The sequence below is a fragment of the Oncorhynchus gorbuscha genome, linkage group LG24, assembly GCF_021184085.1.
Source record: "Oncorhynchus gorbuscha isolate QuinsamMale2020 ecotype Even-year linkage group LG24, OgorEven_v1.0, whole genome shotgun sequence".
Lineage (NCBI taxonomy): Eukaryota > Metazoa > Chordata > Actinopteri > Salmoniformes > Salmonidae > Oncorhynchus > Oncorhynchus gorbuscha.
Window position 1 is genome coordinate 60,282,557 of NC_060196.1, and position 17,666 is coordinate 60,300,222.

The 17,666-nt window shown below is 45.5% G+C and overlaps 1 protein-coding gene across 1 annotated transcript; it reads right to left on the reverse strand.

The window, feature by feature from the left end:
* Nucleotides 1–4,211: 4,211 nt before the first annotated feature.
* khdrbs1b (KH domain containing, RNA binding, signal transduction associated 1b) lies at nt 4,212–17,513 on the reverse strand. Its single transcript, XM_046325745.1, has 6 exons — nt 17,256–17,513; nt 10,446–10,597; nt 9,883–10,087; nt 7,876–7,943; nt 5,804–5,862; nt 4,212–5,521 (listed from the first exon to the last, which is right to left on the reverse strand). The coding sequence occupies exons 1-6, from the start codon at nt 17,511–17,513 to the stop codon at nt 5,415–5,417; spliced, it is 849 nt and encodes a 282-aa protein (XP_046181701.1). The 3' UTR covers nt 4,212–5,414.
* Between the last annotated feature and the right edge of the window lie 153 nt (nt 17,514–17,666).

Sequence of the window (17,666 nt, forward strand, 5' to 3'; positions counted from 1 at the left end):
GTCATAGTGTCATAGTGTCACAGCTAGTGTCATAGTCTCACAGCTAGTGTCATAGTCTCACAGCTAGTGTCATAGTCTCACAGCTAGTGTCATAGTCTCACAGCTAGTGTCATAGTCTCACAGCTAGTGTCATAGTCTCACAGCTAGTGTCATAGTCTCACAGCTAGTGTCATAGTCTCACAGCTAGTGTCATAGTCTCACAGCTAGTGTCATAGTCTCACAGCTAGTGTCATAGTCTCACAGCTAGTGTCATAGTCTCACAGCTAGTGTCATAGTCTCACAGCTAGTGTCATAGTCTCACAGCTAGTGTCATAGTCTCACAGCTAGTGTCATAGTCTCACAGCTAGTGTCATAGTCTCACAGCTAGTGTCATAGTCTCACAGCTAGTGTCATAGTCTCACAGCTAGTGTCATAGTCTCACAGCTAGTGTCATAGTCTCACAGCTAGTGTCATAGTCTCACAGCTAGTGTCATAGTCTCACAGCTAGTGTCATAGTCTCACAGCTAGTGTCATAGTCTCACAGCTAGTGTCATAGTCTCACAGCTAGTGTCATAGTCTCACAGCTAGTGTCATAGTCTCACAGCTAGTGTCATAGTCTCACAGCTAGTGTCATAGTCTCACAGCTAGTGTCATAGTCTCACAGCTAGTGTCATAGTGTCATAGTCCACATTCCTGTCATTTGATCCAGACTATTTTCCCCCTCATACAGAGCCTGTAGCTAGAATCCACCCCTCTTGTTCCACCGGTGCCAAGGCACCCTTCTGGCTCCCTCGTAGGCTCCTTCTGTTCTCTGGTTCTCTTGGCAGCCTGCCCTCCCCCAAGGATCTCCACTGGGTCGGTCCTTCACTGTGAAGCCTAACGGGACTCGGTCCTGTAGGACCTTGCTACACCACCGCACTGCAGAGGGGGAACACAGAAAACACAACCAATCACCTTAGCATTAATTTTTACAAGAACCAATCTGCATTGGTATATTCAACACACTTTGAGGAAGGAGAACCAAAACCAATCTGCATTGGTATATTCAACACACTTTGAGGAAGGAGAACCAAAACCAATCTGCATTGGTATATTCAACACACTTTGAGGAAGGAGAACCAAAACCAATCTGCATTGGTATATTTAACACGCCTTGAGGAAGGCGTTAGCTCCAAAATACATCAGTAATACATATAACTAAAGAAAAATAAGCTGCTGTCCTAAACCTTCATTTATAATTTCAACGTGATATATTCAACATTCCCTCCACTCAAGGTTTATACTAGTAGCTGACCAGGATCTTTATTGACAGTATAAATGAGCATTGGATCAGGGCTGGAAGGAAAGCTTGTGTCTCGCAAGGAGGATGGGTGGTCACCCCTCCCCTAACAACCATCTACCTGGCTGTACTGGGAAGGACTGAAGTAGAGCTCATTTAAAATCTCCACCCCCCAAAAAAACTAGCTTCTCAACCTCAGCTCTGATGTTATCATCACCTAGCAGCCCTTCACTTCCTGCAGGTTCTATTTCACAATGGACTGGGGGCTCCACGGTTAACGTCGCGACCCACCCCCACGGTTACCGTCCTGCCGCGGCCCACCCGGCTCACAACCGGGGGCTCCACGGTTACTGTCCTGCCGCGACCCACCCCCACGGTTACCGTCCTGCCGCGGCCCACCCCCACGGTTACCGTCCTGCCACGGCCCACAACCGGGGCTCCACGGTTACCGTCCTGTCACAACCCTCTGGGGCTCCACGGTTACCGTCCTGTCACAACCCTCTGGAGCTCCACGGTTACCGTCCTGTCACAACCCTCTGGAGCTCCACGGTTACCGTCCTGTCACAACCCTCTGGAGCTCCACGGTTACCGTCCTGTCACAACCCTCTGGAGCTCCACGGTTACCGTCCTGTCACAACACTCTGGAGCTCCACGGTTACCGTCCTGTCACAACACTCTGGAGCTCCACGGTTACCGTCCTGTCACAACACTCTGGAGCTCCACGGTTACCGTCCTGTCACAACACTCTGGCGCTTATAAAAGAAAGTCTGACAGCCAGTCTGTATGGTTCTGGCCAGTGTGTATGGTTCTGGCCAGTGTGTATGGTTCTGGCCAGTGTGTATGGTTCTGGCCAGTGGTTCTGGCCAGTGTGTATGGTTCTGGCCAGTGGTTCTGGCCAGTGTGTATGGTTCTGGCCAGTGTGTATGGTTCTGGCGTGGTTCTGGCCCGTGTGTATGGTTCTGGCCAGTATGTATGGTTCTGGCCAGTGTGTATGGTTCTGGCCAGTGGTTCTTGCCAGTGTGTATGGTTCTGGCCAGTGGTTCTGGCCCGTGTGTATGGTTCTGGCCAGTGTGTATGGTTCTGGCCAGTGTGTATGGTTCTGGCCAGTGTGTATGGTTCTGGCCCGTGTGTATGGTTCTACATAAGTAGTAACTTGACAAATGGTATATCAGCCACCCAGTCCTGGAATGTGGATTTCCAGTATGGCTATACATCTGGGCCTGTAGTCATGAAGTGTCTAAGAGTAGGAGTACTGATCTAGGATCAGGTCCTTCCTGTCCATATAAAATCACATTTATAATGTTTTTAAAAAGGTACAACTGATCTTAGATCAGCAATTCTACTCTGTGATGGTTTATGAATATTGGCCTAGGCAAACCTGGTTGCGAAACCCCCTTAAGCAAAAAATAAATTCCTACCTGAGGTACGCATGGTTTCATCTCGCCAGTAAGCCGACCTCTGATTGGTTCTTCACTGACTAATAGCTGGACCTGATGGAAGATATATTAAATCAATAACCAATGAAAAAAAACACAAGTGGATAGTTCAGTTTAAAAAATAAAATCATGCAAAGTCTAGAGAGTAGTTGTGCAACTCAAGCGTTTTGTCCATTACTTTCTACGAAAAGTCGCAACATGTTCACCATTACAGTAATATTTACAACGTTTACAAACATATTACCAAAGAAAAAGTAGCTCAACTGGTTCAGAAGATGAGTTTCGGCTTTGCAGATTTTCATTTTAGCATTAATAAAAACAAATAAAACTATTATAGGATATTTTGTACACAGCAATGTTGTTTTAGTAAATTAAAATCTTACAACTGAAAATTATATATTTTAAGTTACATTATTTTCCATACTTTTGGTAATTTTAATTTTGCATGACTAGAATTCTTCTTTTACTAAATTGCACGCATTTACTAGCAAGTTTAATTCACTGTGTAAACACACTTATCAAAAATGACTCATTTAGGCTTAGGGTTACCTTTATAGTGGAACGATTACAGTTTAAACCATCGTCTCCCATTGCATTGCCATTACTCTCTTTCCTAAAGGAGCCACCGCGTCGGCCACTACACATGACATCGAGGTCAAACCCTGAAACCTACAAGACTTCAAAATGGTCGGAGTTCAGTTCAATTTACTAACAAAGAGTCAATGCATTTCTCATTAAAAAGTTGTTCTACGACCACAGGTAAGATGGATTGAGAAAAGTCGTTATACATACCCAAGGCACTCAATGCTTTAGAGCTTTAAAACACATTAGGAAGCCAGGTTATTATACAGGTTTTACCTCCTTTTTAAAAAAAAAATATAGAAAGAGAGAGAAAGAATAAGTCGTGGTGTTTTTAAATAATAAATAAATAAAAATCAAATCAAGACATTTAGTATACGTTAACGTCCTCAGACTACAATAAAATTCATTTAAAAATTTTAAACATGTGTTTTTGAAGAGAAATAACAAGAAAAACACCTCCCAACTAGCTGCCAGGCTGTTAAATGCTATTTAAAAATGACATTTCAAAATTTGACTTGGACAGGAAATAGAAATAAACCAAGTTACGGGAAGTTTCATAGAAAAACAAACTAGTCTTTATTGACAAATTGCTGCAAAAACATCGTTTGGACAGATTTAGTAGTTACCTATTTAGGCAAGCCTTTACACATTAAGCATAATGCATTTTAATGCATATACCAGTGGCAGAATAGAGGATGTGCAATTTGGACGATTTAAAGTATGTACAAGAGCTCAGATTGAAAAGCTGCAGGATCTCCAGTCATGTGGAGATTTTTTGCCCCAATCCTTCATTGTATCGTTTTTACATGCAGTTTAATAGAATCAGATTCAACCAATAAGATCCTGTACTGACACGTGATATTATTTATCATGACATGAGGCCGACCTAAGGCCATATTATACTTATATAAAATAAAAAAGACATGGACTGTAGAGACATAATAAAAATGAATTTATTGTTGAATCAACTTTAATCAAAAATACCAAAAAAAGTAGTATGTGAGGACAGTCCATCTCAACAGGGGATAATCAGGCCTATATTTCAAAACTCTAAATGTACAATGAGAAAATTTCATTATGTAAAAAAAGTCTACATTGCCAACTTTTAATTAAAAACTATTTAAAACAAATGGGATTACTAAATCAAATTCCATTAAACATTTGTTTGTTTTTCCTGTTTCCTTTGACTTGGCGTTTTATGTTTGGTCTATATTACATAACAGTGTTTACGTTTCTTTTACTTTCCTATATTTAAAAAAATAAAAATAAATCTTTGAAAATGTAGCCTAAATGGGAATCTGCAACTGTCCCTCAAATGAATAGTTTTAAACAAAATAATGAATGGTTCTACTTCATATTCATCATCTCCAGAACCAACATCAACTTGTGAAAATAAGATAACAGTTTCCAATAACATCAACCAATTAGTTGCACACAGACGTCGTGATCGGAAACAGTTGTATTTTTTTTAAACTTACAAAAACGTAGAAACGTACCATGTTCACATATGTTGAACTGGAGATGATGAATACGACGTAGAGCCTTTTTGAAATGTCCCTTTAAAAGGCGACAACAACAAGTCGTCTAACTCCACTAGAAGTGAGTTTAAATCCAAACATTCAAAATAAAAAACCCGTAAAAAAAGGTCAACAGCGCAAAAGAAAAGCCAAGAGGGAGACCGGGTCAGAGGGAGACGGGGTCAGAGGGAGACGGGGTCAGAGGGAGACGGGGTCAGAGGGAGACGGGGTCAGAGGGAGACGGGGTCAGAGGGAGACGGGGTCAGAGGGAGACGGGGTCAGAGGGAGACGGGGTCAGAGGGAGACAGGGTCAGAGGGTCAGAGGGTCAGAGAGAAAAACAGAAAACTCAAACGTCAAATCCCCCCCCTCCCATCCAAAAAAAATAATTAAAAACGGTCTGAATTAAATATCAAATAGGCTTCGATCAGTTATGATCCTGATATTCAGCTCATAAAAGTCCAGTGTAGAAAATTCCAAACCAAAACCAAAAACGGACAATTACTTTTGTCGAGGGTTGCTTAGAGCAAGAGCTGCCGTGGTAGACAGGTTGATGGTTGGTTGTCGGTGCAACGCGTTAACGGTGGTAGCGTTGGTCGCTAGGCGTTGGCACGGTGATGAGTTCAGTATTGTCTATAGGGGTGTTCTCGGTAAGGGCCCTTAGCCGCTCTGGCAGTGGGGGCCTTACCCCCCGGCGCCGCTCTCTGGGTCCCGTTCCAGCCGTCCTGGGCTAGAAGGGCGAGACGGACAGAACAGATCAGACAAACGTAAAATGGCATTACAAAATGAGCTTGGGTGACAAGTAGAAATCTCTAACCAACACAATTTTCCGTTTGAAACTCAGAATTGTGTTTCCCAAGCATTTCAACAAGGATGTATTGCGAGGCACGTTGCCATCAGCATTATTCATGTGATTTACTAATTACAGAAGCAATAATCAACAGTAAGATGATATCCCATAAAGGGTGAGCGCTGGGATGAGAGGTTTGGCTTGAGACTATTGACGTCTTACCATAGGGTTCGTAGGCTTCCTGTGTTTCTCCGTGTCCGTAGTCGTAGTACTCTGGCTCTCTAAGAGCAGAACAGAAGAGAAAGAACATTTCAAATTAGAAGCAGAACAAGCTAACCAAGTTCGAAAATAAGTATGAAAATGTCTGCACTCACTACTGTAAGTGGCTCTGGATAGGAGTGTCTGATAAAAGACGAATATATAATGAGAAAAATATATAAACGCAACATGTAAAGTGTTGGTCCAATGGTTCATGAGCTGAAACAAAATATCCCAGAAGTGTTCCATTCGCACAAAAAGCTTCATTCTCTCAAATGTTGTGCACCAATTTGTTCATAGCCTACCAGAAAAACCTACCTAGCCATCAAACCAAGCCTACCTAGCCATCAAACCAAGCCTACCTAGCCATCAAACCAAGCCTACCTAGCCATCAAACCAAGCCTACCTAGCCATCAAACCAAGCCTACCTAGCCATCAAACCAAGCCTACCTAGCCATCAAACCAAGCCTACCTAGCCATCAAACCAAGCCTACCTAGCCATCAAACCAAGCCTACCTAGCCATCAAACCAAGCCTACCTAGCCATCAAACCAAGCCTACCTAGCCATCAAACCAAGCCTACCTAGCCATCAAACCAAGCCTACCTAGCCATCAAAAAAAGCCTCAAACCAAGCCCTAGCCATCAAACCAAGCCTACCTAGCCATCAAACCAAGCCCTAGCCATCAAACCAACCTAGCCATCAAACCAAGCCTACCTAGCCATCAAACCAAGCCTACCTGGCCATCAAACCAACCTAGCCATCAAACCAAGCCTACCAGAAAAACCTACCTAGCCATCAAACCAATCCTACCAGAAAAACCTACCTAGCCATCAAACCAAGCCTACCAGAAAAACCTACCTGGCCATCAAACCAATCCTACAAGAAAAACCTACCTAGCCATCAAACCAAGCCTACCTAGCCATCAAACCAAGCCTACCTAGCCATCAAACCAAGCCTACCTAGCCATCATAGCCATCAAACCAAGCCTACCTAGCCATCAAAAACCTAGCCATCAAACCAACCAAGCCTACCTAGCCATCAAACCAAGCCTACCTAGCCATCAAAAAACCTACCTAGCCATCAAACCAAGCCTACCTAGCCATCAAACCAAGCCTACCTAGCCATCAAAAACCAAGCCTACCTAGCCATCAAACCAAGCCTACCTAGCCATCAAACCAAGCCTACCTAGCCATCAAAAAGCCTACCTAGCCATCAAACCAAGCCTACCTAGCCATCAAACCAAGCCTACCTAGCCATCAAACCAAGCCTACCAGAAAAACCTACCTAGCCATCAAACCAAGCCTACCAGAAAAACCTACCTAGCCATCAAACCAAGCCTACCAGCAGTCATGTTCAATATACATTCCATTAATAAAATATGCCCTCAATAGATAAGATGGACAAACGAATACAAAACATATTAAAATAATAGCTTTAATAACTGCTGTCATCCGATTTCAAACATAGCGAAGGTTAGCTCAACTAACCAACTTAAAGACAGACTCCTATCACAAAGTTTCTCCTTCAGAACCATTTCAGTCCCAACATTCTCCATTACGTGCAAACTCCAGTTAGTAAGTAGGGTGTAACCGTGGAGATGGCATGGTGTGTGTGTGTGCGTGTAACCATGGAGATGGCATGGTGTGCGTGTAACCATGGAGATGGCATGGTGTGCGTGTAACCATGGAGATGACATGGTGTGTGTGTAACCATGGAGATGGCATGGTGTGTGTGTGTAACCATGGAGATGGCATGGTGTGTGTGTGTAACCATGGAGATGGCATGGTGTGTGTGTGTAACCATGGAGATGGCATGGTGTGTGTGTGTAACCATGGAGATGGCATGGTGTGTGTGTGTAACCATGGAGATGGCATGGTGTGTGTGTAACCATGGAGATGGCATGGTGTGTGTGTAACCATGGAGATGGCATGGTGTGTGTGTAACCATGGAAATGGCATGGTGTGTGTGTAACCATGGAGATGGCATGGTGTGTGTGTGGTTTGTTGCCAATAGATGGGGGAGATGGGTGACTCACGCCTGTGGCTGACTGTAGTAACTGTCGTATGACTCGTACGCTGGCTCAGTGTAGCTCTCATCATAGGCCTAGTGAGAAGGGGAGAGAGCGAGAGAAAGGGAGAAGAGAGGGAGAATAGGGTGGGGGTCAGAAGTAGGAGCAGAGAGAGAGAGAACAAAACAAACATGTGAGAGATCATCCTGAGTGAAGTGAATTTCATTCACCAGTTGATGTATAGGAGTATATATGTGTATATGTCTAGACTGTAAATAAGTTGGCAAGGAAGACCCTTCATTAACTGCTGCAATGCCGTTACCGACCCCTAAACCCAGGAGGCCCCGTTACCGACCCCTAAACCCAGGAGGGCCCGTTACCGACCCCTAAACCCAGGAGGGCCCGTTACCGACCCCTAAACCCAGGAGGGCCCGTTACCGACCCCTAAACCCAGGAGGGCCCGTTACCGACCCCTAAACCCAGGAGGGCCCGTTACCGACCCCTAAACCCAGGAGGGCCCGTTACCGACCCCTAAACCCAGGAGGGCCCGTTACCGACCCCTAAACCCAGGAGGGCCCGTTACCGACCCCTAAACCCAGGAGGGCCCGTTACCGACCCCTAAACCCAGGAGGGCCCGTTACCGACCCCTAAACCCAGGAGGGCCCGTTACCGACCCCTAAACCCAGGAGGGCCCGTTACCGACCCCCAAACCCAGGAGGGCCCGTTACCGACCCCAAACCCAGGAGGGCCCCGACCCCAAACCCAGGAGGGCCCGTACCGACCCCAAACCCAGGACCGACCCCAAACCCAGGAGGGCCCGTTACCGACCCCAAACCCCCAAACCCCAAACCCAGGAGGGCCCGTTACCGACCCCTAAACCCAGGAGGGCCCGTTACCGACCCCAAACCCAGGAGGGCCCGTTACCGACCCCAAACCCAGGAGGGCCCGTTACCGACCCCAAACCCAGGAGGGCCCGTTACCGACCCCAAACCCAGGAGGGCCCGTTACCGACCCCAAACCCAGGAGGGCCCGTTACCGACCCCAAACCCAGGAGGGCCCGTTACCGACCCCAAACCCAGGAGGGCCCGTTACCGACCCCAAACCCAGGAGGGCCCGTTACCGACCCCAAACCCAGGAGGGCCCGTTACCGACCCCTAAACCCAGGAGGGCCCGTTACCGACCCCTAAACCCAGGAGGGCCCGTTACCGACCCCTAAACCCAGGAGGGCCCGTTACCGACCCCTAAACCCAGGAGGGCCCGTTACCGACCCCTAAACCCAGGAGGGCCCGTTACCGACCCCAAACCCAGGAGGGCCCGTTACCGACCCCAAACCCAGGAGGGCCCGTTACCGACCCCAAACCCAGGAGGGCCCAAACCCAGGACCGACCCCAAACCCAGGAGGGCCCGTTACCGACCCCAAACCCAGGAGGGCCCGTTACCGACCCCTAAACCCAGGAGGGCCCGTTACCGACCCCTAAACCCAGGAGGGCCCGTTACCGACCCCTAAACCCAGGAGGGCCCGTTACCGACCCCTAAACCCAGGAGGGCCCGTTACCGAACCCTAAACCCAATAAAATAAAAGGTGAATCCAATTATAAACCAGGGGTAGTTCTTAAATGTAATTAACATTGCTTTTGTACATAAGTCTTATGATAAAGGTAGACCCTAGCAACGCTGTTGCTCTCTACAATACACATTACTAGTCGGCTCCAGCTACTACTGCTGTCTTGACCTAGATCTCATCTCCCCGGTGAAATAGAGAACTAACCGGGATAAATTAAAAGGTTAAATAAATAACCAAATTGGGCTCTTAAATTGTTAATTGAAGGCCTCAAAGCGTTACACGATGCCGGTTTGACCCTACGTGTTCTCTGAATTGCAATATGTGCATTGTTACAATGTAACTTGATCGCTTTAACATAAAAACTCAAAATCAGCTGGATAACATTAAACATGTAGGAGGATGATTAAGATCTTCAAAAAAAAAAATAATAAGTTAAACTGTCACAGAATAATAAAGTTATTTCAACTTACATATTCCTCATATTGTTCCGGTGCTGTGGCGTGTTGGTGGGGGGGAGGAAGGGTTCTTGGAGGCCCACCAGGGGCAGCGAGTCTGGCTCGGGGCGTTGTTGCCCCTCTGGCAGGGGTTCCTCTTCCTGCTGGTGCCCCCCTCGCTACCCCGCCTCTTGCTGGACCTCCCCTGGTGGTACCTCCACGTTGGGGAATACCCCTACCCCTGGAAAGATGGAGGAAGAGAGACAGAGGGCGAAGATAATGCAGACAGATAAGATATGGGTGGAGATAATGCAGGCAGGCAGATAACATAGGGTGGAGATAATGCAGGCAGACAACATAGGGTGGAGATAATGCAGGCAGACAACATAGGGTGGAGATAATGCAGGCAGATAACATAGGGTGGAGATAATGCAGGCAGATAACATAGGATGGAGATAATGCAGACAGATAACATAGGGTGGAGATAATGCAGACAGAAAAGATGAACGAGACAGAGGATGAAGTGTTATTTGAACAGACATACTGTAGATTAGACCAGACAATAACTTCTCATCAGCCACCTTGATTAATTTCTTTACCTGGGTGCCCCTGGTTGTCCTGGAGGCCCTCCTCGGCTCCTTGGGCCCGGTGGTCCTCCTCTGCCTCGTGGGGCCCCTGGCCCGTGCTCCTGGCCCCCGTTCAGATAACCCATCTCCATGAACTGTTCCTGACAGATGTCATCCATCATGTCCTGAGACAGAGAGAGAGAGACAGAGGACAGACAGAGAAAGAAGGGAAGAGAGACAGAGGACAGACAGAGAAAGAAGGGAAGAGAGAGACAAGAGGACAGACAGAGAAAGAAGGGAAGAGAGAGACAAGAGGACAGACAGAGAAAGAAGGGAAGAGAGAGACAAGAGGACAGACAGAGAAAGAAGGGAAGAGAGAGACAGAGGACAGACAGACAGAGAAAGAAGGACAGACAGAGAAAGAGAGACAAGAGGACAGACAGAGAAAGAAGGGAAGAAGACAGAGGACAGACAAGAGGACAGACAGACAGAAAGAAGGGAAGAGAGACAAGAGACAGACAGAAAGAAGGGAAAGAGAGACAAGAGGACAGACAGAAAGAAGGGAAGAGAGAGACAAGAGGACAGACAGAGAAAGAAGGGAAGAGAGAGACAGTGGACAGACAGAGAAAGAAGGGAAGAGAGAGACAGAGGACAGACAGAGAAAGAAGGGAAGAGCGAGACAAGAGGACAGACAGAGAAAGAAGGGAAGAGCGAGACAGAGGACAGACAGAGAAAGAAGGGAAGAGCGAGACAGAGGACAGACAGAGAAAGAAGGGAAGAGCGAGACAGAGGACAGACAGAGAAAGAAGGGAAGAGGAAGACAGAGGACAGACAAAAAGGATGAGGGTTGGTAGTAAAGATGGGAGGATCGGGAAGGAGGGAAAAAGGTCATTATACTGAACAAATATAAAATGCAACATGGTCACATTTTACTGAGTTAGTTCATAAGGAAATCAATTCATTAGACCCTAACCTATGGATTTCACATTTCTCCAGAAAGTACGATCTTTGCCCCCATGTGCAGTTGCAAACTGTAGTCTGGCTATTTTTATGGCGGTTTTGGAGCAGTGGCTTCTTCTTTGCCGAGTTGTCTTTCAGGTTATGTCGATGTAGGACTTGTTTTACTGTGGATATCGATACTTTTGTACCCGTTTCATCCAGCATCTTCACAAGGTCCTTTGCTGTTGTTCTGGGATTGATTTGCACTTTTCACACCAACGTACGTTCATCTCTAGGAGACAGAACACGTCTCCTTCCTGAGGGGTATTACGGCTGCGTGGTCCTTTGGCGTTTATCCTTGCGTACTCGTTTGTAAAAAAAGAACGAGGTACCTTCAGGCATTTGGAAATTGTTCCAAAGGATGAACCAGACCTGTGGAGGTCTACAGAAAACAATTCTGAGGTCTTGGCTGATTTCTTTTGATTTTCCCATGATGTCAAGCAAAGAGGCACTGAGTTTGAAGGTAGGACTTGAAATACATCCACAGGTACACCTCCAATTGATTCAAATGATGTCAATTAGCCTATCAGAAGCTTCTAAAGCCATGACATCATTGTCTGGAATTTTCCAAGCTGTTTAAAAGGCACAGACAACTTACCGTATGTAAACTTCCGGGAATAGGGTGGTTTTTGAGAGCCTGAGTCTCCTCTAGTGATCCCGACAGCCAAAAGGAAATATTCAGTGGTCTGTCCCAAATGGCACCCTATTCTCCATAGAGCTCAGGTCAAAAGTAGTGCACTACGTAGGGAATAGGGTTCCATAGGGCTCCGGACAAAAGTAGTGCACTATATAGGGGGTCATTTGGGACGCAAATGTGATACTATAATATGCAGGCTTGGCTGCACTCCATCTCTACAGTGACAACTCGCAGAAAACAACCTTTTGTCTGACTCCATAATTACTCCATCAGCACCACGGCGTCGCCTTCGTTTAACAAGATAGACCGTTAATATGCTGCTAAACATTAAACCGTTCCTACCTAAGCCAACTAAACATGGAAAGATTTTTTGGGGGGGGGGCCACGGAGAAGAACAGACTGCCTTTCAGAGCAATATCCATATCAAAACCCAGACAAATGAAGCTCACTAACCTATAATTACTTTCAGAGGGAAAATGGCTGTAAATACAGAGCACTACAATAACTTCTAAAACAGAATCGTATGGTGAAAATCACACACCAAATCACCGATTTACATTCACCCATATGAACCAAACAGACTTGTCTAACCTCCATGATTCATGCGTAGTCTTTCCAGGGAAATTAAGCTCTGCAATTAGGTCATAGCTAGACTAGCAATGACCAAACAAGTCCTGCCGATTATATAGTACTGTAGGTAACCCACGGCAACAGTCCTGCCGATTATATAGTACTGTAGGTAACCCACGGCAACAGTCCTGCCGATTATATAGTACTGTAGGTAACCCACGGCAACAGTCCTGCCGATTATATAGTACTGTAGGTAACCCACGGCAACAGTCCTGCCGATTATATAGTACTGTAGGTAAGTACTGTAGGTAACCCACGGCAACAGTCCTGCCGATTATATAGTACTGTAGGTAACCCACGGCAACAGTCCTGCCGATTATGTACAGTAACCCACGGCAACAGTCCTGCCGATTATGCAGTACTGTAGGTAACCCACGGCAACAGTCCTGCCGATTATATAGTACTGTAGGTAACCCACGGCAACAGTCCTGCCGATTATGCAGTACTGTAGGTAACCCACGGCAACAGTTCATGGAGATAGTGGTTCCTCGTTTAAAAAGATGCGTCATACTAAAGTGTGTTGTGAAATCTGTTATGAATGTCATGTTAAAAAGAAAATGAATAATAATAAAACTGCCTTAATATTACCAGACCCCAGGAAGAGGAGCTGCTGCCTTGGCAGGAACTAATGGGGATCCATAATAAACCCCAGGAAGAGTAGCTGCTGCCTTGGCAGGAACTAATGGGGATCCATAATAAACCCCAGGAAGAGTAGCTGCTGCCTTGGCAGGAACTAATGGGGATCCATAATAAACCCCAGGAAGAGTAGCTGCTGCCTTGGCAGGAACTAATGGGGATCCATAATAAACCCCAGGAAGAGTAGCTGCTGCCTTGGCAGGAACTAATGGGGATCCATAATAAACCCCAGGAAGAGTAGCTGCTGCCTTGGCAGGAACTAATGGGGATCCATAATAAACCCCAGGAAGAGTAGCTGCTGCCTTGTCAGGACAGGAACTAATGGGATCCATAATAAACCCCAGGAAGAGTAGCTGCTGCCTTGACAGGAACTAATGGGGATCCATAATAAACCCCAGGAAGAGTAGCTGCTGCCTTGGCAGGAACTAATGGGGATCCATAATAAACCCCAGGAAGAGTAGCTGCTGCCTTGTCAGGAACTAATGTGGATGAGTAGATACCGAGGCATCACCTAACGTGGATCCATAATAAACCCCAGGAAGAGTACATACAGAGGCATCACCTAACATTGATCCATAATAAACCCCAGGAAGAGTACATACAGAGGCATCACCTAACATTGATCCATAATAAACCCCAGGAAGAGTACATACAGAGGCATCACCTAACATTGATCCATAATAAACCCCAGGAAGAGTACATACAGAGGCATCACCTAACATTGATCCATAATAAACCCCGTATCCATAATACAGAGGATCACCTAACGTGGATCCATAATAAACCCCAGGAAGAGTACATAGAGGCATCACCTAACATTGATCCATAATAAACCCCAGGAAGAGTACATACAGAGGCATCACCTAACGTGGATCCATAATAAACCCCAGGAAGAGTAGATAGAGGCATCACCTAACGTGGATCCATGATAAACCCCAGGAAGAGTAGATACCGAGGCATCACCTAACGTGGATCCATAATAAACCCCAGGAAGAGTAGATACCGAGGCATCACCTAACGTGGCTCCATAATAAATGGAAGTGCAGCAGCACAGCTAGCGAGATGGTGTGGCATGTTGCAGTGCACAACCTCAATAGTATTTTACAGTCAGCCATTGTTGCCGTTAACAACCACACATGAGGGAGTGGCTAGTATAGCAATTAGAATAATTCCACGGTAACAGAATTACGAGTTCTCAAATATTTCACTTTAGAATGTACGTCAAACAAAAAACAATTAACGAATCATACAACTCCATGCTCAATGGCCACATTGAACAATTAACGAATCATACAACTCCATGCTCAATGGCCACATTGAACAATTAACTAATCATACAACTCCATGCTCAATGGCCACATTGAACAATTAACGAATCATACAACTCCATGCTCAATGGCTACATTGAACAATTAACGAATCATACAACTCCATGCTCAATGGCCACATTGAACAATTAACGAATCATACAACTCCATGCTCAATGGCCACATTGAACAATTAACGAATCATACAACTCCATGCTCAATGTCTACATTGAACAATAATAAAATAAAACATTCACTGTAAAAAGTGCACAGATGCAAAGTTTGGTAACAGAATTCAGTCAAATCCGACTGTTTTATTAAATTTCCCAAACTTTGTATCCCTCCAATGCATTAGAGGCCACATGGCAGTCCCCAATGCTTCAGGAATGGGCCACCAGAGTTGAGCTGGGGACCCCAGAATGCTGTAGCTCGAGGTCTCCTCAGAAACAGATAGATCTGTACCTGAGGGAAACCTATAGCAACCTCTGTACGAAAAACCTTTGCTCAATAATATACAAAACTTAGGACATTTCCTTGAGTATTGGTGCACGTCAGAACAAACGCCTGCACATTCTCTAGGCGTCACGACTTCTGCCCAAGTTGGTCCCTTTCCTTGTTCGGCGAGCGTTCGGTGGTCGACGTCACCACCGATCCATGTTTCATTTTCGTTTTGTTTCGTCTCGTTTACGCACACCTGGTTTCCATTCAATTAATGAATGTTCCTTATTTAACCCTCGGGCTTCCCTCTCTGTTTTGTGCGTTATTGTTCGTCATGCGAACAATTTGTGTGTCCTGCTTCTGACTCCGCATTTTTCCATTCACCAACAACCTCGAACCTCGGTCCCAAGTCGTCGTCCCCCCACCCCCCTCCCCAGGACAGGGATGGACAACACTATGGCCATCTGCAGACACTGACTTGTGTTCATGCTGAGCTGGAACAAAAACCTGCACACTCTATAGGCCCCCTGTCTCAGGGTAGAAAAGTGGACGTAGAGGCAGCGCAGCTTCACACTGCTCAGTGGAAAATTACACTCCATTTTCAAGAATTCAGCTCAATGCCGGCGTATGGTGAAGCAGTTCACCTACTGGTTTTCCGATGCCACAGTGTACCATGGCAGTTAGATGAGTGTCTGGGGGGGGGAGCACCTCCCGGCTCGTCGTCCTCGTCTTAACGCAGGAGGCAACGGACATTTAGAGCCAGATGGGTGCCACCCTGTTGGCACTGTGAAAGTCACCAAATTCCTCCTAAGCTGATTGGCTAAGGCAGTGAGCCTAATAAGCAAAAGGGTAATTCCATGTAAACAGGCGCCGTCGCCTAGTCCATCTACTGATGTGGTTCTCGCTCGGTGTATTGTTCAAACAGACCAATCAATACCATGATCACGAAAAAATATATTTGTGTCCTGAAAAGTAATCTGCAGTTTCCTAATACAAAATACTAGCTAGTGTCCTCAACTGATCACAACCGGGACAAGGTACACTTAAAGGTTCTTGAAATGGTTCTTCAGCTCTTAAAAAGGTTCCTTTGAAATTTCTTGACAGATAAAGAACCTCTTAAGTGTGAGGTTCTTGACGTGGAATCTACGGTTCTTCAGAAGTATGGAGATATGTCCCCTTTCATAGCACATTGGTCCGTGTAAAATATTGTTGATTTGTCTGTGTAACTTCTCTAGTGTGAATTCAGTTTACACTCAGTGGTGTAAAAACGCTCCAGTGTTGATGTTGATAACCAGTGGTCAAACTAAACCTAAACTCAGCATTATTAGATTTCCCAGCATTATCTATTGCAGGTAGATATTTGGAATTGTTTGTTTCAATATCTATTTTATTTTAATATTTTTGCATGGAAATTGATTGCTAAATTCATTGTGCGCTACTCAAATATAAATAAAACAGTTTTCTAAATCATTCTGAAATGTTTGTTCCAGAGGATATGGTTTAGGTAGTTTCATAGATTAGTCGTCCTAATCCCGACAGTCATTCTGAATGCGGGTGAATGAAAAGGCTAAATGCTTAATATCCCCAGTGTGGCCGGATTCCAACCGGAATCACAGAGCACTGAAAGCCAGCATCATGGGACATGTAGTTTGATGTGGCCTGTAAAACTATCAGTTTTATGACACTGTATTAGGGTAAAACTACACCATCAAAAAATAAGAAGGCCTTATGAGATGTGCTGTATCATCTTAAAGAAAGTCAGTCTAATAATAACATTCACTTAGGACGTCATTTGGTGAAGCACCAGGACTGAAAATGAATGAATTCTACGAACACGTGTCACTAGCGAACACAGTCGAGGCTGGTACCTCTAAAATTCACTCCAAAGGCACACTGGGAAATATGCAAATAAGACTAAAAACCCTACAGTGGGACTATTATATATATAACATTTATTTTATGATTCATCAAAAAGAAAACATCCCATTTGTGGTTCTTTGGAGGGGCCTAAAGATGGTTTCCTGTGGCGTCGCTCTCAACGCCCTTATTTGGTTTCAACTCGCACATTTATTTTATTTGTTTATTTATTTGTGTAAAAGAGTTTTACTGCAGGGTCGGAACAAGGAAATGAGAGGTGACAAAACAAAAACAGCAGCTTACAGAGAACCACCACACTTAAGAGTTGAATCCACTCACAGGAAACAGGAACTTCTTGACTTCCTCCATGGCGTGCGCCATACGTAGGTAAGCCTCGGGCACGGGGGCAAACACCTCTATGAAGACATGCAGCTCCATAGACAGGTGTGCGTACTTGGCCTCGCCACCTTTCCTCAGACCCTCCTCCTGAAAACACAAGACAGTTCCAGAGCTCGTTGAGGAACACAAGCCACCTCGGTCCGGGTCTATGTAACCTATGACAACATGGCCTTTATCAGATGACCATGGACTGTTCATAACCTTTAAAAAAGGTGTTAACCAGGTGAGATAAATCTACCCTCACTTTCTGGGCTAGGCAGGTGCAACTAACAATCCCTTCATACAGCTGTGGCCAGATTCCCTCACTCCCTCCCCCTGTAGGACAGCTGTGGCCAGACTCCCTCCCTCCCC

Bases quoted from the DNA above. Each gene is read 5' to 3' on its own strand.
- khdrbs1b (XM_046325745.1), bottom strand. From the start codon at position 17,513: ATGAACAGTCCATGGTCATCTGATAAAGGCCATGTTGTCATAGGTTAC. The intron at 10,598-17,255 runs GTGAGTGGATTC...TCTCTGTCTCAG, and splicing joins TCAAGAAGTTCCTGTTTCCT to GACATGATGGATGACATCTG. The intron at 10,088-10,445 runs GTAAAGAAATTA...CCATCTTTCCAG, and splicing joins GGACAACCAGGGGCACCCAG to GGGTAGGGGTATTCCCCAAC.